Source organism: Carassius auratus, unplaced genomic scaffold (assembly GCF_003368295.1).
Source record: "Carassius auratus strain Wakin unplaced genomic scaffold, ASM336829v1 scaf_tig00001908, whole genome shotgun sequence".
Lineage (NCBI taxonomy): Eukaryota > Metazoa > Chordata > Actinopteri > Cypriniformes > Cyprinidae > Carassius > Carassius auratus.
The window spans coordinates 24,231-45,841 of record NW_020523413.1 but is presented as its reverse complement, the minus strand read 5'-3'; the positions used below and the strand labels follow the sequence as shown (position 1 = coordinate 45,841).

Genomic DNA, 21,611 nt, shown 5'->3' with positions numbered 1-21,611 from the left:
GGAGCCGAAAATCTGCAAATTCTACAGCTTTCACACAACAACATCTCTCGCATCAGTGAGTATCTTCACCAGAAGTGTTCATTTACTCTGGTTTATGCATTTTTCATTCAAAGCACTAAAGAAAGAGATGCTGATGTTGGTCAGTTGAAGATATCTAGATCTTATGTGTGACACACTAGTATCTAATGCTTAGCATTGTCCAGTAGAGGGCACGATTGTTCCAGTTTGGTGTCTTCAAATGGCCTTTTTGCCCACTCTGCTGTTAAAATATGTCTTAATGTGCCTCATTTCTAAGAAAATGGCCTAATATTGAATAAATATGAATAAATGTACCATAAAGAATAGGATAAATGCAGTTTAAAGGTATTTGCTGTCAGTGTTAGATGATGATGTCCTGTCCCACTGCTGCCTTTTTATATTAGATTATCCTTTGGCTGGTATTAGATATTGTCACCATGGCTTAGAATTATCATCATACTGTACACTCCTTCTACACCAGCATTGACTAAATGATATATCTTTGCTTTCTTAGGTGGTTTAGGACCCCTGAAAATGCTTCTGCAATTATCAGTGGACCATAACCAGCTGCTCAGCACGAGAGGTTTGAATGAAATTTATACCCTTCTCCATCTGGACTGTTCATACAACCACCTAAGCCACGTTGAGGGTTTGGAGAATTGTGCTCTGCTTAACCACTGGACCTCAGAGGAAACAGTCTGACTGAGGTAAATCTTACACAACCAAAGAAACATACACGTTAAAAGATGAGATCATGACTTGTCACATCTTCAGCAGTAATCTCAAGATCATATTGAATAATCACAATTTTCCATTACTTTGATTTTTTTTTGTCAGTATTTGAGAACTGTTTAACGTTCTTTTTCTATTAAAACTAGCCCAATTAGCCCAACTGAAATCAAAGGTGTTTCACCACTTTTGTTTTGTATTTTTTGGAACATATTTTCATCCCAGTGTCCCAGGAAATGCGTAACTTGACAATGTTCATTACGCAATACCCATATTTTTAAAAAAGCTCATCCTTTTAGTCTGCAAGCCTGGCCTGCCATCACTTTAATTGAATTATTGCTATTACATTTGGATATTAGTCATATTTGTGAAAAGCATGAGATTCCACCCATTTCAGCTCATGGGACATTCATGGTTGGAACAGAAGGAATGACTTTTTGTTTCCGGCCTATGGCAATAGCTGCCTGTCCTGCAGAACCATGTTCTTCTGAGGGACCTTTACCTGGATGACAATCTTATATCTTCTGTTTCATGATCTGGAGTCCTATTGGTTGCCTTTGCTCCAAAACCTTTCTGTGGCTCATAACAGGTATGCCTTAATAGAGAATGGCCATGTCTCAAAACCTAGTGTGCTGCCTACCTAGGGCATCATACTGTAAGTGATGTCTAGGTTGGCAGCTCACAATATTTTGAGTCTCTTCCAATTATTTGTTTTTTTAACTTAACACTCTCTTACAGTTAAAATCTGCTTAAAGGAAAAGTCATTGATTTGTTTAAATAAAGTATGTTATAATATAAATATACTAGTAATATAAAACCTACAACTACACAGTGCTAAGATGTTTTATTGTTCACTTTCCCCTCAGTGTAACTGATTTAATTCCACTCTTGGATTTGGTGTCTCTGAGGACGTTGGATGCCAGTCACAACTGTCTGTTAGGTGAGCTTATGAAGTGTGGTGGGTCGACTTGCCTGTGATTTTTTTTATTGTTTTATTTAATTTTTTTTCGGCTGCTTTTTTAAAGTGTCTTTATTCTTGAACATGGCTGATAACTTTTGTGACAAACGAACAATTCTTTAAAATTCTTCTGATATCTCCATAACTCGTATACTTTATCCTTAAAAGTATAGTTCGTTAAAAAATAAATTTCAGTAATTTACTCCCCTGTTTAATCTGTATGCTCTAAATAGACACTATATATTGTTTTTATATGCAACAGAGCTGCATAGATTCTGCATGTCATTTTTTTTAAGAATATTTATGTATTCAACTGAAAAAATATAAACAACCAAGTTTTGAATGACACAAATGAAATAAATCAGTAATGACATAATTGTAATTTTTAATGAGCTGTTCCTTTCAGTACCATTGAGAATAATTGTTTTGTGTATAGTAATTCATAGAAATATTTAATCATAGTATTTGAGTGTCTTCAAATTAAGCCCAGAATGGCTAACATTTGGATAACATTCATAGCATAAACTCTTTAAGTCTCTAAGTGTCTCTGACCTGACTCTCATTTAGATTTGCAGAACGTTTGTCTGAATCTTCAAAAATGCACCAGTCTTCAAGAACTTAACCTGACTGGTAACCCACTACAGCAGGAAAGCAACTGGAGGTAGGACCCAAGGACCCAGTTTAGGGCCTTTTACATTAAGAGTGACAGTTAGTTAAGTTCTTTTCTCATAATTGGCACTTGCAACTATTAAGCTAAATTCTGGAGTATATATTTGTTGTTGATAGCGAATATTAGTATATAAAGGAAATGTGGTTTCTCCTTTTGTAATAAAGAGATTTATCTTGAATTGGGAAGAAGCTGTCATGTGTACATTCCAGCAAACTAAGTTACTAAGCATTTCATAAATGTCAGAGAATGTGAAACAAATGTGATCGGGGACTTTGGCTGGAAGTGCACCAGGCGTTTAAAGTAGAATAAACATTCCTCTTCACCGCTGAGTTTCCGGCCCATATCACTGCACCGGCCATTGTATCTGTGTCCACTATTGGATTACGCAGTGACATCTGTACGCACGTGAATTTAAGTGCTCATAATTCTGAAAATATTTGCTCAGTGGGGGAATATTGTTTAAGCAAATGTGCTTCTAAAGTGCCAGAGGTTTTAATGAGCAAATTATATGTTCTTATGTGATAGAAAAAATGTGCGAGAGACAGAATAAGAAGATCATTAAAGTATAGAAGCATGTTGGATTTCTCAAGAAGCAATCCAGTTCATTCAGTCAAAATGGAAAAAAAAAATAACATCATACATACCATAGAGATTTGTTGACTGTTGTGAGTTTATAGTTCAGAAGGCCTAAAAACTTTACTGTTGGCCACACATCTGTTTTCCTGACAGAAAGTTCTTACTAAATTGACTTACACAATTGAATATGATGTGATATTTTTTAGCCATTTATTTTGCTTGTTATTTTTTTAACTTTATTTTCCAACATTTTGCATGTGGCCTCCAAGGAGAAGTCTAAGGTGAAATATATCTGTTGTGTCTTTACATCTGTTTAATTCTGTAATGATGGATAAGAAGTTCATTTGAGTTAGGCTCAGTATTCCACTGAACTTTATCTAACCCTCAATGCCAACAACGGAATTAGACCCAGTGTTTTTCTCGCTCTACACTGGCCCTTTCATCCCTCTCCAGTGATAACACAGCCTAAATTAAAGCACCGAATGATATTTCAAAGAAGTACACAGCGCACGAGCGTTTAGAGTCTGGGAGAGCTGACTTTAGCTAGATTAATCAAACTCCTGTAAGTTTCTTTGTTTACAGGGAAGTTTTCATGAGTGATGAATAGAGTCCGTTTTTTTTTTTCGCAATAGAAACTTGGCGGCTGGACACAATATGGCCAAAAAGTGTATCATATGACCATGCCTTCTTTATAAATGTGAAGCAGTTCTTGCTTTTAGAGATCCTCTTTAATCCTCTTTTTTGGAAATATCAGAATTTGCCTGATTTACTTTTCTGTTTACCATCAAGTGTATCTTTTACAATTAATATTTACATACTATGAACGAAAAGCTATTTTTGATCAAATATTTTATTCTTTAAAGTAAAAACAAATAAAAAATAAAATTTAGTAAAAGTTTAGAAAATATATATTTTTCTTTAATATTTAATATCAGTAATATTATTCCTTATGATGCAAAAACAAAGAGGTAAAATTATTTAAAAAAATAATGGTAACACTTTAGTATAGGGTCTTATTAGCATGTCTATTATTAACATATTAGCTTTTTATTAGTCCTTATAAAGTAAATATGATGCATGACATCCATAATTCTACCCAATACCCCTAAACTTAACAACTACCTTATAAACTATTAATAAGCAGCAAATAAGGAGTTAATTGAGGCAAAAGTCATAGTTAATGGTTATTTAATAGAGAATTGGACCCTAAAATAAAGTGTGACCAAAATAATTATAAATGAAAGAGAAAAAAGTCATTGTTAATGAATATATCACTCATTAATCAACCCTTGGTTCTTTAGTTTTACTTCTCTCAGCAGGGATCAGCAAAGACTAGGCTGCACCTGTGTTTTCTCATACGCTTTTGCAAATTAAAACACAGACCCAAAAAAACAACATGGGCTCACTGTCACATCTCTGGAATCAGGCCAGCAAACCCTTTTTCACTTCTAATCCAAGCCGAGTGTCATCATTGAGAAAGGCAGACTCTGACTAAACCTCTTAGTCAATGCACAGACTCTCTGTTGATTCTCTTGGGTCTAGAATGTCAAACTCATTAAACGTTTTATCCACGTTTCCTAACTGATTTCATCTGCTCAATGTAAATATTCTCCAATAGAAAGCCCATGGAGACTGCGAGAGGGAGAGGCTGGAACTAAAGTTTAGCTGTTACTTTTTTATGATTGCATTGGACAGTTAGTATATTAACCTTAAATGTTGCTCTGAACTGCTAATTGTTTATGAAAAATAAAGTGCCCCCCCCACAACCTCTTTATATTTTATCTAGATTATTTTTATGCACTTTTTTTATTAATTATATCCCTTTGCCTTAATACTTTAGCTTTTAAGCTTTAGCTTTGTTATACATAATAAAATAAACAGTCGCTAGCAATTAAATCAATGTTACTTTTTCACCAGGTAAATCTTTTAAATGACTGTTTTCCCTCAGGTCCTTGCTTTTGGAGACAGTGCCTGGCTTGATTAAGTTGAATAATGAGCAGACTGTTGCTGCCGCAGCGCCCTGTGAATGTCCAGAACAGCAGTGGAGTTTCCAGGCCCTCTGTCAAGCACAGCAAAAGCAGCGGGATTCACTTCTCCAGCACCAAAAGATGGAGATCAGGTAGACAAGTAGTTTCAGTTTTTCTCAAAATTATTAATAAAGAACCAGTTGGTCAAAATCTAAATCCTGTTGTATATTATGCAAAATGCATGTAATATTTAGTTTATAGTCTAATCACATTTTAATAATAGGTAAATGAAAACATATTATAATTTATGCAGATGGTCTTTGCAATAAATTTGAAAAATCCAGGCCCTGAAAAATGTAAATGATAATTATTATAATAAACAATTCTTTTTTTTTATTATTTAAATAATAAATAATATTTTATATATGTCATGGCACATGTAAACTGAGCATTTAATTTATTTTTAAAATGTTGTGGTGTGTAGACGTCTATAATTAGTTCTTTGAGCCTATTCATGCTGAATATGCAGAAATATTATATGTCCACTTCTTTTAATACAAAAGGCCCCTCACACGCTGCTGCAGACCACCAGCAAATAAAACGGAACACTCATCCTGTTTCATGAAACATGATTGGCAGACGTCTGTGTGTCCCGTAGTTCAAACTGAGGTCTCTTATGGCTTGGAAGACTTTAGAGACACCCCCCTAACCCTTCCGCCGCGCGTTCTGCACAAAGGGTCTTTTGCACACCCGTGGGGACCGCTGCAGCCGTTTAACATCTGACCTGACCCAGTGTCAGTCCCCAGCTTTGGCAAGGTGAAGACTCTGCCCGTCTGACAGCCATTCAATGGTGAACCAATGCCTGTGTTGATTAGAGCGACAGAACGAACTGAGGGACTCGTTTAATGTCATCAAACCACGGCAATAAAATGGAATTTATGCCACTGAATCATAAATAGACATGTTGTGTTACTGCAAAACCTGCATTAGTTCTTCAAACAATCTATAAAAAGAAACTCTCTCCCGGTTTTTCTCTGAGGCAATTTCAGATGGCAGTAAGTAGGGGAACTGTTTAAGGTCTAGGATTGTATTTATTTGCCTTGGCACACTTTTTACAACTTGTAATAATGTTTGGCTTTCAGAATGTTAATTGCGACTGGATATGCAATTTGACATTCATTTATTTTAAAGAAGTGATCAAATTAGCCATTTTGTTCTAAATATCTGTCCTTCCATTGGATTTCAACATGTTTCGAAAGTAGTTTTGCTTCCCAGTACAAATTTACTTTGCGTTTGACTCTTGCAAGGCTCTTTTTATGACTCCGTTCTGGACTGAAGAAGTGAGGGGTGCGGATGCCCTCTTAACCGTGTCAGAGGATTAGAATAGCAGGGACTTTATAATGACAGAGCTGGTTTTTTGATGTTGACAGCAGAAACAGGCTCAAGGGTCAGGGACAGTAGGGGCCAAACTAGCCACGGCTAATAGAGTAATTAGAGTGGTATCGAGACACCTTTATAGTGATTTCCTGACAAACTTCATTATATGCTAGTTTTACATCCTGCAAGAAATGTTCTTATTTCTATGCTCTGGTAAAAGCTAGTTAAAATTTCTCCTCAAGAAGACTTTACAATAAGATCCTGTTTATTAACATTAGATAATTGCATTAGTTAACATGGTATAACGATGAAAAATAATTCATCAAGCAATTATTAATCTAAGTTAAATGTTAATATTAACATTTACTAATACATTATTAAAATCCTTATTAAAATGTGAACTACTAATGAACAGTACTACTGTATTGTTTGTAAATGTTAGTTAATGAGACCTTGTTGTAAAGTGTTAACAAGATTCTAATGAGTCATTCACACGTGCAGAATTTACATTTAGATAATGTGAGACGCATGTCGTTGGAATGTGATGCATTTTTTAAAACGTGAAGTTCTTTTAACATGAGCACCACTTTTTATAACGGCGTGTCATGCAAGATACTGCGAAAGACATGAGACGCAATCACTATGGCCAAACATGTCTGTCCGGCCCATGTTTACATAGAAAGTTGAAATGGAATGCAAAAATGCACTTTGTGTGAAAAGCTAGTAATATATGACAATTGTACTTTTCTCCTGCATTTTTCTCAGTTCTGCGCCGCCACAACCTGACGTCCAGATTCTTGCCATCGGTCACCAGACAGACCTGTTCAGATTGGCGGTGGACCAGCGTTACGCCCATGAATACGGCGACAGCTGTGTCACAGAAGATTCTACACTTTTGGCAGCTGCTAACAGTGGTTCATGTGGTTATTCTGAAGCATCTTTATCACCGGGACAAAGTCTAGACTGGCAGAGACACAATCCACAAAAGACTCAACTTTCACCGTCTGAGCCTGAGCTACCATCTGCTCACTGCATGCAGACACAAAGTGAGAAGGAACCTGTTCAGGCGCCGAACCTTAAAATGTATGAATCCCACAAAAAATTATATGACTTTTACAGCATTTAATTTCTGTTTGTATCAGGCACCTTCCATTTCTTTCAAGGTACATTTAATTTGAGTTAAAAGTAATCAAAATAAATCATTCGGATGACTTTGGACCCCTGCTGGGTCTCTCTCCAGATGTTTTAGTGCAGATGAATCATCCGAGGCTTGAGTTCAGCGACATTCATTAAGTCTCTCATGACCTTGTTGAGTCATCAGATCAAATTGTCTTCTGTTATCTCACAGAGCGGCAGCTGTGGCGATCCAGCGATGCTGGCGGATGAGACGTGAGGGCCTCCGAGGCTTAATTGAAAAAACTAACACAAAATCAAATCTCAATAAGGGGGAAGATTCCTGCATTGGGAGGCCTGAGAAGCAACATGCTGCTGTTGTTATTCAGGTGAGACTCATTTTTTAGCCCCTTCCACAAAAAATTCCTCTGTTCACTTTGGTTTTGCTCAAGGATTGTTTGATATATCCCCTGAAAAGATGTTTTCCATACCTCCTTTTATGAATGCAATAAATAACTTGACTAAAATTAAATCATCTTCATTACACCTATTACTGCCAAATGGGGCTTGTTTTGAGTCGGTAGGTAGTGCTTTTGAAAACAGGCTGTTTCTTTCACTTCCAAGGGATAGTTTCTCTCTCTCTTTGTGTTTAATGAGTCTCCAAGGACTCGAACCGAAAGAAAAAAATGATTAATCAGATTCCAACGTGTCGCTGGAGTGGGAGCGCTAGGGTTCTGATCTGTTAAGTCTTTTTTTTCCACGGGGAATACGCAGATTTAAAGGCATCCCGGTGTTACATTTGTCTTACAAAGCCAAAGTCACCGAAAGTTCAAACTGCAGACCGCGGGGCAATTAAACAGAGGTTAACATGTTTTATCTTCCTAATGGGATAACACACAATATTTATGCTTGCATGTGATTCATGGCTGTGTGTATTGCCCCTGCAGGCTGCGTGGAGGGGCTGCGTTCTGCGCAAAAATCTGGCCCGTGCTCTAGCTGCCGCTCAGATCACAGAAAGCGATGAGGACTTAGAAGAGGTGGACATGGACGAATTCATTTTTGATGAGGTATGAGCAGATGCTTGGTGCTCCTGCCGTTACGGTGAAGTCGGCAGACAGATAGCCTGGGCCGTTGCGCTGACAGTCCTTTAACTAGCGCTCGTAGCCATGAGGCAGTTGGCTGTCAGCAGTGATTAGGTACTGAAAAAGAGCAGTCAATGAGCTAAAAAAGAGGGGAAGGAAAATGTTGTTTCTTTTTCTTATGTCACCTGCTATTTTCTGCCCATTTGCATCACATTAATTCAACTTAACATTGGCTTAACCCATGCATTACACTAAGTGAGCTCATCTGTGTAGCTTATTAGGCGATTCATTAAAGTGCATTACGATGTCATGTTAAATGGTTCTGTATTATTGTTCTACATTTAAAGATTCTGTAGTTTTTTGTGTGTTGGCTCCCAAATTTATGTCTGTCACGACTTCAAGGGGGGAAAAATTCAGTTTTAGAGTAGATATTTCTCAAGTGTTTGTCACACACAGGAAACTAGTTCAGTGCTTTTAGCTTAATGTGATCTGCTACTTGCTTTGAATGAATAATGAAAACAGCAATATTCACTTTTATTCACTGTAAAGATCAGATGTCATTTTGGAATTGCGCAGTCCATGTTCATGCTCTTTGATTTTGTTTGTGTCCTGTTGTGAATAGAAAGCACTGGAGAAAGACTGGAGAACCCTGCATTCCGATGCCTTACCGGACAGAATTATGCCATTTTTGGAACAGCTGCCGTTGCCAAAGGTAACAGCCCTACGGACCCTCCTTCTGTCTGTGGGCCGGCACAATCAGAGTCTCTCTGGGTGATTAAGTGCCGAATTTATTGACTCCAAAAACACAATTACTTTCTAAGCAGCCTCAAACTTCCTTCTCGTCAGCAGATGTCATTTTTCAGCACGGTGCTTTTTCTCCTGCGGTTTCTTTTCTTTAGAGGGAGCTGGCCTTCTCTATCACGGTAGCAGCACTGTGATGTGTTGCAGCTGCTGCTGTGGAGCTGCAGAGATTGTTGAATGCACTTCGATGTTCTATAACTAAGCAGCCCAAATACTATCTATTTTTTTAAAAAGAAGAGAAAAAAAAGAATCAAAAGTGCACTTCAAGCTAGTCTTTGTGTTACAAAACTGCATACTGATGCTATTTTTTCTTTGACTGTCTTTGTGTTTCTTAGTCTCCTCTCGGTCTTCCAGTGCCTCCAAAGACCCTGTCTGTTTTCCCACTGCAGCCGAAACATGCCTGGTCAGATCATGAAGGTGCAGCCAGCTTGGAGCAAAGCACGTCTCCTCACCTTAGTAGCAGGTAATCATTGGCTTCAAGTCTAATGCTGATCATTACTAAAATTAACATTGTGCTAATTCTTTCATGCATTATCTATGGTTTCCTAACAAATTCCCAGATCAATCCTCAAAGCCCACACCCTGTCTGAGAAATCAGAAAAAATCCTCAAAGAATGGTATGTTTCTGTAGTACTTTGTGCAGTCCTTGCACTTCAGTGCCACAATTTGCATTTTTATTAGAAAATCATTTTAATTCTTCATTAAAAAAGAAAAAAAGTGTATTTACTCTCGCTAACTTCTATTTCAGGGGATTTACTAATGAGTCCACTGCCCTTCTCATGCTGAAGAGAGCCAATAAAATGAAGGGCAGGAAACAGCCGCAGAAGAGGATCAGCAGCTTAATTGGTAGGCATATCTATCTATCAATTTATCTGTCTTATGAGTTATACTTAAACCATTCAACTTCAGTTCATCAGTGCATCTCAATCAGGGGGCCTCAGAAAACTTCTTAGGGAGCCTCAAGATGTCATAAATGATTCAAAATGAGAAAAAAAGCAATCGATATTTCTATTAGATATTTTCCCCCCTCAAAAGCTGTTTTTTTTCCTTTTTAATAACCAGGGTACATATTTGTCTTGGAAAACCTGGATCCTTGAGGTAGATTAATATTGAAGAGATAGTTCACTTCCAGTTGCTGGTCCCCATTGACTTGCATAGTGTTTTTTTTTTTCAATACTATACTAAGTCAGTGGGGACCAGCACCTGAAGGTGAACTACAGTATATCCCTTTAAAGCTGTGAATTCTGAAATTATACATTTTATGAACATACATTTTTTTTTCTACTTAGGCAAGGTAAAAAAAATATTTTATTAGGTTGAAATTTCTAATTTAAAAAATCATTTAAAAAAACTGCTTATCCGTAATCCTTATTCAGTAAATTACAAACAACTGGAAAAGGGCCTTTGAATATTGTTGTGGTCAATGTGGGTCTTAGAGTCGAAAAGTTAAGAACCACTGTCCTGGATTCCATGTACTGTATTACTAAAATGAAAGATAGTCAGTAAAGCTACAGTGAATTATAATACTGCATATTTAGTTAAATTAAAATCACTACTAATAAAAAAGGCTACTATCGATTCATCAGTCTGTATTGACACACAGAGACAAAGAAAAAAAGCCTGTTTCCTAATACATTATTTAAAGATTTGTAGTGTACAGTGTATTCCTTTTTTGGGTCAACTATCTATTTAATAAAACAATGCCCATCTCCTAAAATGTTATGCCAGCCTTCAAGGAGTTTTTGTATTTTTTCCCTCTATGTGACTTTGGTGAGCAGTCGTGTTATACTAGCACGGAGCTTGTGGTTCCTTGAGAAGCTTAATCTGCCATAACATCATAACGTCAAGCAACTCCACCCTGCTTCATGGCCCGCATATTTGATTGGTTCGTCTGCAAACATTCTTCCATATTTTCCATTGTGCTTTGAGCTCTAAGGGCCCACAACTAGCTTCAGTGGGCTGTGAGTATAAGAAGAATCCCAGACACGGTAGTCCTGCTCCTGGTCTGGGTCCTCCAGGGTTGGCCTGAAGCCGGCTTTGATCAAGGTCAGGAGTGCGTGACTCTAATGCCACAAATCCAATCAAGGCCCCATGAAATGAGGGCCTGTGTCAAAATCTCAGAGCCACTGCTCCATGGGCCCTTTGGTCTCGTAATGGAAAGTGAAGCTTTGGTTACTGTCAGTTTTCTGTTTGTGCTTGTCTCTTCGATGAATCCTGCATTCGTATGAGCTGTGTTTTGTCTGTGTTATGTGTTCTAGACCCAAATCCACGTGTACACCACAGTAAGCAGTATGTTTCAAGAGAAACTCGAAGGCAAACACGTCCTACAATCAAGGACAACTTTAAAGGTATGGCTGAATTGAGGCATATATGCACCACAAATCAACTGAATCACTGTATTAATTAAAATATTTATGTGAATTATTTGAATCACTATATGGATCAGTTGAATCACTATACAAACCAGATGATTCACCTATGAATCTGTTGTTGCAACATATGAATCAGTTGAATCTGTACTATAGGAATCAACTGATTTACTATTCAAATGAAACACTTAAATTAAAAGAATGTCTCAATCTGCATATTTATTCAATGGCGTTTTGAAGTATAAATTGTGTGGTTTGTGTATCCACACAGAAAATTGTTTCAAACATTGGAATCCATTGAATCACTATATGAATCATATAAACTATATATATATATATATATATATATATATATATATATATATATATATATATATATATATATATATATATATATATATATATTCACTATATGTATAAAATAATTTGCCATATGAAGTTTAATTCTATTCCTCATATAAATAAATGGATTCTCCGTATTGTTTCAATTGATTGTAATATACATGACAACAATTGATGGAGTATCAATTGATTTCCTGAATTCTAAGAGACTTGATCCATTTTCATTATTCCCCATGGGCTGGATCCATTCAGTCATTTGGGACACGTTTGAATCTAGCTTGCGTGTAATACACGAAAGCATGCACATTGCCTGATCAAATTGAATGCACATGATGGGATCGTAAATAGCTAGCTATTAGGTTGTTTGGGATGGTGGAGAATAAACAAGATGATTGTATTTCAGGAGACTTTGTAGCGGACCTGAAGTGTGAAATTGAGTTAAGTACAGAGGAGGTAGGGCACTTAGGGTTAGGTCAGACTGAGAGAGAGAGAGAGCGCCGTCTGCAGCCCTAGTGCCGCCCGAGGGGGGTGGGCTTTCAGCACAATGCTACCGAGTTGGGGTCGAGCGTAAGAGATAAGGGATAGATGAAGGGTCACGTTAAAGAGCCGGGCAAATAAATGGAAATATATCCTCCTTACATGTGAACGGTTGCTTTCTTTCTTTACTTTTTTCGTTGTTGTTGTTGTTCCGGCTCCTCCACCAGTCCCGTGGCGTGTGTAAGCCGATACCCATTTTCAAGTGGGTTACTTCATGTCCAGCACATCCACAAAAGAGAGCTCGGATAAAATAAACACAAGTGAGGCGGATATCTCGGAAAGAATCTGTCACGGCTTCGGGGGGCTAATCACCTCCAGAAGGGGGCTTGGAGCACTCGGCTGAAATGTAAGCCCCCGCTGGGGGAGAGCAGGGGAGCAGCGGCCGGCCTGTAGCCTGAGGCTTGGGGTCATCCCTGATGGAGCTGGGGTTGAATTGCTGGTGCCTTCCGCAGGTCAGCAGAGGGGAAGAGCAGGTAGCCTTACCCAACCCCAGAGCCAGGACGCACTGTTTCATGATGCCCTGCTTATGTTGGTTTCAGCATCTTTAATCTTGGGAAATGCAGTCATTTGACACTTTTTTTTTTCTCAAATGCTGCAAAGTTGCTTTGCATTAACCTGCAGGTTTTTGCTGCTCTCCTGTGTTTGATTTGCACCATGTGTCATGTATTTCCAGTCTCCTGTATCTGCTGGGCTTGGCACTGTGTTACTTCTCAAGTAGATGATGCTTTTGGTTTGGGTTGATTCCTTTGCGAGGAAATCACAGAAGAGAGTCAGAATTTGTGGAAAATAATACTTTAGATCAGTTGAAAGAGTTTAACTGACATACATTGTCTTACTTAGGTCATATATCTAGCCATCCACTTTAAAAATGACTAATATATGTGTTTTCTCACATTAGTTAAATAAATACAAATAAACAGAGAGGACTTTTGATTGATTGTTTAAAAAATGTCCTGCACCAATGCAACCAAGGATTTATAGGTTCTAAAAATTTCAAATTAAGATTGATCAAATTCCTTTGGTTTCCTCAGCAAATTACTAATTATTTTTCCTGCATTTTTTTGTGCACTTTGGTAAAAGAAATTAAAATAATCCAAGATTATTTTTTAAACATCAGCTCTTAAAAAAAAAAAAAAAAGTTAAAACAAAGCATTTGATCTCTTGTCATCTTGTAGGATCTCAAGATTTTCTATAAAGGATTATTCAGTTTTTTTTTTTCGCACTTTAATTAAGATGATCAGAGATCATTTGAAAAAAACATCAGTCCTTAAATTGAAAAACTTTTTTTCTTAACCAGTGCAACTAAGGATTTCTCAAAAACTCACATTATGATTTATCAGGTTGCCTCGATTTTAGTGCACTTTTTGATTGCTTGAGATTGATGTGATTGACAAGCTTCACGCATACATACGAACCTTTCCATGGCATGTGTTTGTGTGTGTGTGTGTGTTGACCGCTGGTTGACCGCCTGTGGTCTGCTCTCTGGAGGTGAAGGTTTGACCCAGGGTAAAGGAAAGTGGGAGACAGAACTTCACGATAAAAGACCTGACCTCCCTCTTTGAGTCTGCTCGAAGAACTCCCAAACAATCAAAACCCCATGGGTATAGTCACACAAACACACACACTCGAGCATCCCGACATGCACAGTGTGTATTGTGCATAGCCTATGTGTGTCTTTATTGCAATGAAACAATTTAGGCATTTTGGACACCAAATTCCAGTTAAATAAGTCAAACCCAAAAATAACTGGAAAAATATTGGTATTCAATTTCTGAAAATACCTGCACAGCAATTCCCTTAAGGACACTGAATCACTCCTCCGAATCCACCCCCAGCAGTTTGGTTCTGTCATCCTGACTCCTGTGAAAGAGCCGATTCTCTGACTCCTGCACCACCACAACAGCACTATACAGCCTAATGTACTTAAGAGACCTTCTAACAGCCGTGACTCCTGGGCCCTCTAATGTCCTGAGGGTGGGATAGATGTGGGGAAGTGGGTTTGACAGCTACTGGATGCTGCATGTGTTTCTATTATATAATATTTGTGGTTAACTCTCTTAAATCTTTGGTTCTTCCCTTAAATCTGTGTTCACTGTATATACACATGTCTACCTTGTTTATTTTGCAGTTTTGTAACTTTCCAACATTTTTTGTAACCAATACTGTAATAATAATTATTGCACTATGAACCTGTCCTAATGCACACTTTTTATGAATCACTTCTTATGAACTGAGGTAACAATTTTATTGTTGAAATCGAATTATATTAAATCTATAAAAATCTATTTTACATACAATGTCCCCAAAGGTATTTTGACACAGTCACATTTAATATGCATGAATATTATTGCATTAGACAACATTAAATTAGCAAATTAGAAAATTAGCACAAGTTTCTTCTTCAAGTTTAAATAACTTTTGGGCTAATTGGTTTAGAAATGACTAAGTAAAGTTAGTTTTAAGAAAAGCATGATTTGTTTGCAGGGTCCTCTTGGCTGGATATTTTCTTATTGAATTCTGTGAAATTCAAGCATGTTCTGTGTTCTTGATTAGTGTCCAAATGTTTTGGGTTCAAATAGCTGTATTAAATGTGTTCTGTTTATTTGTTTATTGCATTTAATAATCTGAAGTGTATGAAAAACTTCAAAATCATATCTGGTGAAAGTGCAAACGTACAAACTGTTCACTTCAGGACTTTTCAGCAGCAATAAATGTGGATTGCCACAATTCTTGTTCAGTCCTTAGGGAGGAGTTAATAACTTGACATTTTTAGTGGATTTTCAATTAACCCATGATAACTGTAACCCATAAACCTTGTCTGTTCTTCACTTTTTGGCAAAACCATGAAAATTACTTAAATTGCTTGAAATATGTTGTTTATGCATTTAGCAGATGCTTTTATCCAAAGCGACTTACAGTACATTCAGACTATCAATTTTTACTTATCATGTGTTCCCGGTCAATCGAACCCCCAACGCTTGATAGCCCAATGCTCTACCAATTGAGCTACAGGAACAAATATTGTTTATTAGTCTGACGTTGTCATCAATTTATGCTAGTCTCCACCAAGAACATGTTTATTTTGTATTAAGGCTTTTTGGAGACACGTATTGACACTGTCCATAATTCTCCCTACTTCCTATATACTCATATGTTTTTTCTTTTATTGTTCAGTAGGCATAAATATGCACCACCATAAATATGCAGTTCCCGAAACAACTGTTATTTTCATGTCATCAACCTCGCAGACTTGTTTCTTCTGCTTCTTATTACAGTCCAAAGCGATTTCTTTTTGATTACCGTAACTTGGTGCCGTATCAGGACTTGTCTGGCAACCCCCGCCCCCCTCATCCCCCCACCAACCCTCTTCGAAATGAATGTTTAGTTCTGAAAATATTTAAATGGATATGAAATGGAAAACTCTTTTTGATGATTTTCTTCTTGTTTTGTCAAACGCAGTTCACCAAGCAGCAGAAGTTCACAAATTAGCAAAAGCAGAGGAAAAACAATCTTACCAGTGGCTCCAAACACAAGCAGTCCATCCCGACACAGACTCCACAGGCACGGGACGGTGAGACACACTGATCTGAACACTGTGCTTCTTAAAAATATACACAGATGGTAGAAACATTATTAACAGTTCATGGTGATCGGTTATAGTGTTCTCACATATTGTGAATGTGCTGTGGTGTAAATTGTTTTTGAGGTAATCTATTCAATGACCTTTTCAGGGATCATTTCCTCCCTGATATTGACCAGGATATTCTTAATGGTGGGAGGGTGCAGCTTGTGGTAAGAGCTTATTCTTTATTACACCTAAACCTGTACACTAACCTGGCACCGTTAACTTTTTCACAAGTTCTGTTTGATGCTGTGCTAATTAACTGTGAATTAAAATTTAAAGTGTCTCATACAAATTAAATGCTTTGTAAACATGCTAACAATTACTGCTATTTTTATACTTGTAAGTACTTGTTTATAGGAGAGTGAATTTATGCATGTTCAAGTGTGTGAGTTGTTGGCTATATTTTATTGTATCTGTATTTTTTTAGGCCACAGGGGACAGAGATGGTGTAGATTCTGGAGCAAGATTTTGGGCTGACTCCACTAGTGTCTCTCCGCCTCTTAATAAGCATATTCCACCTCGAAGATACTCAGCTGAGAACACAAGTGAGTCTTTTATTTCAGAGCATTTGACTAAAATGAGTACTAGCAAAATAAAATAACATAGAATAAATAATAAATATAAAAATATAAAATAAAAAACACACTTTTTTCTTCTATATACAGGTCAAATGTTTGGTATAATTACATTATTATTTTTTTTTATGTTGAATCGTATGACACCGAAGACAGTTATTTCAAAATATAATACGATTTCACAACATTACTATTTTCACTGTATTTTTGATCAAATAAATGCAGCCTTGGTGAGCATATAGAACTTCTCACAAACATTAAAAAAATCTTAATTATTTTAAACATTGACCATATTTCACTGATGAAATAAAAGTTAGAAAGTATGCAAAAGTCCCATTAACATTAGAAACATCTGTGCCTGCATTGTTGATAATATCACACAAGCAAAAAAGCAGTCAAACTCCCACTGATGTTATGAATACATATAGCACAGTATTGGATACATTTTTATATATTTCCTTTTAAGCACCAGCTTTTAGGTTCTACCCAGAGCATCATCTCTGTATTATTTTTTTCAGTACTATTTTATGAAATGTTAAGGGATGGGATTCATTAAGGAAAAATTTTAAAACACTGCAGACTTCACAAAATGATGTGAAGTTAAATCATGCCTGGCATGTGCCAAATCAAATACTGCACGCAGAGCGCAGTGGGTGTGGAATAAAGCACACGATGGAAACTGACATGACTGTACACATCATCTGGCTTACTTGATAACACTGATTGCAACATCACACAAATCTGATGCATGATAAACAATGATAAATTTATTTTGATACTTCTAGTAAATGCAGGTATGCTTTACAGTATATCTTTTTATATGTATAATTGCCTTAGCAGACATGCCAGGGTCCATAATGGGACATGGCGGAATAATCTCTCTTTCAGCAGGAAACGGACAGCGAGAGACCTCCCTGATTAAGTGCGAGCTCTGTCACACACACTATGTCACTGAGGACTCACCCTGACAAAGATCCCACTGACTGACACAAACAGGGTTCAGTGCATTTAACACAGACACGTCAGACTGTGAAGGCTTTTCACTGTCTGCCCTAATGAAGTTAAATTGGATTTGAAAATGAAATCCACGAGGATGCTGACAGTCTGACTGACCGATTGGTTGTCTGAATGACGGACTGAATCAAGCCTTATAGATGATGTATTGGAGAGCGTTTCACAGTATGAAGGCTGATTCTGCAGATCAAAGAGAACTGAAATGAAAGATTTATTTACAGATAATTCACTTTACAGTTTACTTACAAAACCATTCCTCTATAATCCACAAAAATCAATACTCATTTTCTGAAAGGAATGTATTATTTGTGTTGTGTTTTAGGCTGTATATCGGCCAACGTAAAACAAAATTTCCTAGCTTCTCATAGGCCTCTTGTCATTTGAATTAAATCATCGTGAGTCATTAGGTCGTGAGCAAAAGTTGACATGCTTAGTACTATGTTCAATTACAGTAAGGACTTTATAAATACTACTTAGGTTTAATGCAACAAGATACCCTCTACTTACTGGGGCCGAGCCATAAAGAGCAGTTTGGGAGCCATAAACGTTTTCATTATGTGTAGAGGAAATCTCCCGGTGCCTCATTTTTTGCCCTCTTTCGAAGGTAATGGAAGCAAAATGGCTAAAAACAATTTGTTTGGTCACAGCGGTTAAGTGAGTGTGTGGCCGTTTTATTAAATATCGGCCCACAGAACTCGGGCAACAACATGTGTCTCTTTGAATATAAACATCTAGGGTTTGAAGTGCGATTAATACCCATCGAGGGCAGACGTCTATATTTTCCACTTTAAATCAGCCAAGGCAGTGGACAAATTAAGGCAAATGTAGTAAAAACAAAAAATTGTGTTAGCTAAGCAATTACTACATTTGTAAAATGTATTAAATGTATTAAAAACCGGGGAAAAGAAGAGTTACTAGGCTTCATACTCCTTTTGATGTTTGAAATAAAAATGAGTGATCATTTTTTTCAATTCAGAAACATTGTGTTTTAGAATTATGTGCAGTTAAGATGAGTGGTGCACAGTAGCCTCACAAATCGATGAAGTTTTCCCTGCCGTTTTATTTTATCGTGGAGGATTTCTTGTTCAGCACGGCCATGGTTTCTACACGTGGAACACATCAACTACAGAAACAAGCTTGGTTTGTTCTGTGTTTGAAAGAACTGTGCTTGTTGGGAACCCAATAAATCTCATTCAAAGTCATATCCGGTAATTGATGGTGTATTAGCATTATTGAAGTAGTGTATTTTTTTTAAATACCTTTGTCTTCACAGAAACAGAAATGCCATCACCCACCAGAGTCAATTCAGCTCCGAACCGAAATGAACGCATCTCATTCCGGGACAACCCAGTGCGACACAGCGGTGGCTGGGGTGGAGGAAAAAAGAGAACCAAATTGAACAAGTAAAAAGATTATTACATAAGCTTGTGTTTGTTGCTCTGAGATAATATTGATTCAGTTTGTTCTTTTGTTTTCATCTTTCGTATTTGTGACTGTGTGTATATATTTGGAGTGTAATGGATGTCTTGTTGATGTAAGCTCTTAACAAGACTTACAATGCACATTTGATCTCCACTGGAATTCCTTGCAGCTGCTGTTTTTACTAAAATCCAGCTTCCTCTCCTGCAGATGAATTAGAAGCAATGGATGAGATATAGCCCAAATATCTGCAGGCGGTCACAGGATACGTATTGCTTTAAAGTATCACTCCATTTAACATGAGCACTGCAAGCCATGGACTGGGTGGAAACCATTTACAAATGACATGCTTAATGTGCAGACAACGACAGGCAATAGAAACCAGCTCGTTCCTGTTTTAATTTACTTTAGGTTTTTTTTTTCTTTCTTTATACTGGGAATTTGTGTTGTGCTTAAGCTAAAAATAAGACAATGCATATTTAATGAAAGTAATATACCAAAGATTACTTTCAGTAAATTATATATAAAAATAGGTAAAAAGTAAATACATACATCAGAGTTAGAAGCGTTTTCTTTAGTGGTCTTTAGAATCAGATAACGATATCCTTGTTTGTGTATTTGAATTTGGATATCAAAAAGCTGAGTTTTCAAAAACAGTGGTTGGAAAATAACTTCCTGGCAGCAGCTTGGAGCTCATTTTAATGCCTGTAGAAATGCAAAAATAAATCTTGAAAAGGGATGTCTTATTAGTGGGAGTTTTGGCATTGTGTTTGGGCAGACGGCCCATAGGTCTCCAACTTAATCCAGAGACACTGGCTGACTGCTGTGGTATTATTTAGTTTAATTATGTACACATAAATACATTTAATACTGTTACACTTAGACATTCTACTGACTATAAGTAACTTTGCAGTTACAAGTGTATGTGTGTGTGTGTGTGTGTGTGTGAGGAATAACTGATGATGGGCAGTTGAATTATGAGAAAATAATGCACACCTGAGATGGTGATGTGGCTATATGATGCAAAGTATGATGTCACCACACCTGACATCATTGTTTAGATGAAGTTTTTCAAAACATTGGACAGGTTTTTGTCCTCAAAACGTTCTTGTGTGTAGGATTAGTTGAATTAATACATTTCTGTGCACGTGTATGTTTCCATGTGTGCGAGTGTGTGTCAGTACTATATATGTGTGCGTTTGTATGAGAGAAGGTGGGAGAAAGAAATTATGCGCTATCTCTACATAATAAAATTTTATTTTGTGGCAAAAAATGTGAAATAATTTGTCATTTTGTACTATTGTTTGCTAGATCTATTAGCTTGGTCAGTGTCTTTGTGGGTTTTGGTTCTTTTGCTGTCGTAGGGTGTAAGGATCTTTGAAATAACTGAAATCATTTTGGTGAAGTGATATGGGCATGTGATGTGGTCAAGACCTGCCTGGAACTACTTTAGCCATGTGCTTCCCTGAAAATAATAGCACACCTTAGAATGTTCGTCAACCAATCAGATTCAAACATTCAACATTTGTGTGTGTGTATTCTGTATTCTATATCTAAATATGTATAGATCTATCTATCTATCTATCTATCTATCTATCTATCTATCTATCTATCTATCTATCTATCTATCTATCTATCTGTCTATCTATCTATGTAAACTCAATACATACTCACAATTATATCACTATATCAGAAAAAAGGTTCAAAGCTGTCACTGGGAGAGTACTGTAAGGATACTGCCCCAGTGACAGTTTTGTACCTTTATTTTTCTTAAGTTGTAGAATCGATAAAGTGTATAGTTGGATAGACCGACAGACTATGACTGCAAAAAGGTTACAATGGAACTCCAAAGACAGTACATTTCCAAGTTTCCACTTTTGCTGAATCTCAGAATAACAAGACTGAATCTGCAGACTGATGCCAGCAGGTAATTCATGCCAGTTGTTACCCACAGAAAACATAGGAAAACCGTGAGAGATAATCTTTTAAACTTCCAGCAAGAGCAGTTCTGAATAGGGTTAGTAAAACCCTTCAGAGTCATATAAAACCTATTGGTTTGTTTGAGTTTCTAATAGACTACATTGTATTTAACTGCCCAGGAGCACATTATAAGGAAAATAAACACTCACTGAATAATCCTTCACACTAAAGTGAAGAGGCCTTTCAAACCAAATTTGACTTTGCAAGCTCAATGCATCTGGCATGATTTGAGCAGCTCAATCACAGTAGCTGGAAGAAGTGGCTGTTGGCAAACCGTTTATTATCATTTTAATCACTTAAGCGACTGCAAAGGCGTATGCACACAAACCCAGCTGACACGCTCGTACTGACCTCTGACTTTCACCAGAGATTCTTTCAGTTTATAGTACATAAGAGAGATAGTGAGAAAGAGAGAGAGGCAATAAACAATGACAAACAGTGACCCGAAAGCCTCGTGTG

The 21,611-nt window shown here is 37.1% G+C and overlaps 1 protein-coding gene across 1 annotated transcript; it reads left to right on the top strand.

The window, feature by feature from the left end:
* Window positions 1-6: 6 nt before the first annotated feature.
* LOC113069631 (leucine-rich repeat and IQ domain-containing protein 1-like) lies at window positions 7-19,617 on the top strand (the record flags this gene model as incomplete). The annotated part of the gene is given in 21 exon segments (XM_026242797.1): window positions 7-55; window positions 533-691; window positions 694-725; window positions 1,208-1,279; window positions 1,281-1,336; window positions 1,614-1,687; window positions 2,273-2,366; window positions 4,900-5,070; window positions 7,061-7,378; window positions 7,644-7,797; window positions 8,356-8,475; window positions 9,113-9,202; window positions 9,627-9,754; window positions 9,852-9,908; window positions 10,040-10,137; window positions 11,550-11,639; window positions 15,999-16,110; window positions 16,271-16,331; window positions 16,592-16,709; window positions 19,027-19,156; window positions 19,383-19,617. Coding segments are annotated over 21 exon segments (2,187 nt in total), but the record flags the coding sequence as incomplete, so codon positions are not given.
* Between the last annotated feature and the right edge of the window lie 1,994 nt (window positions 19,618-21,611).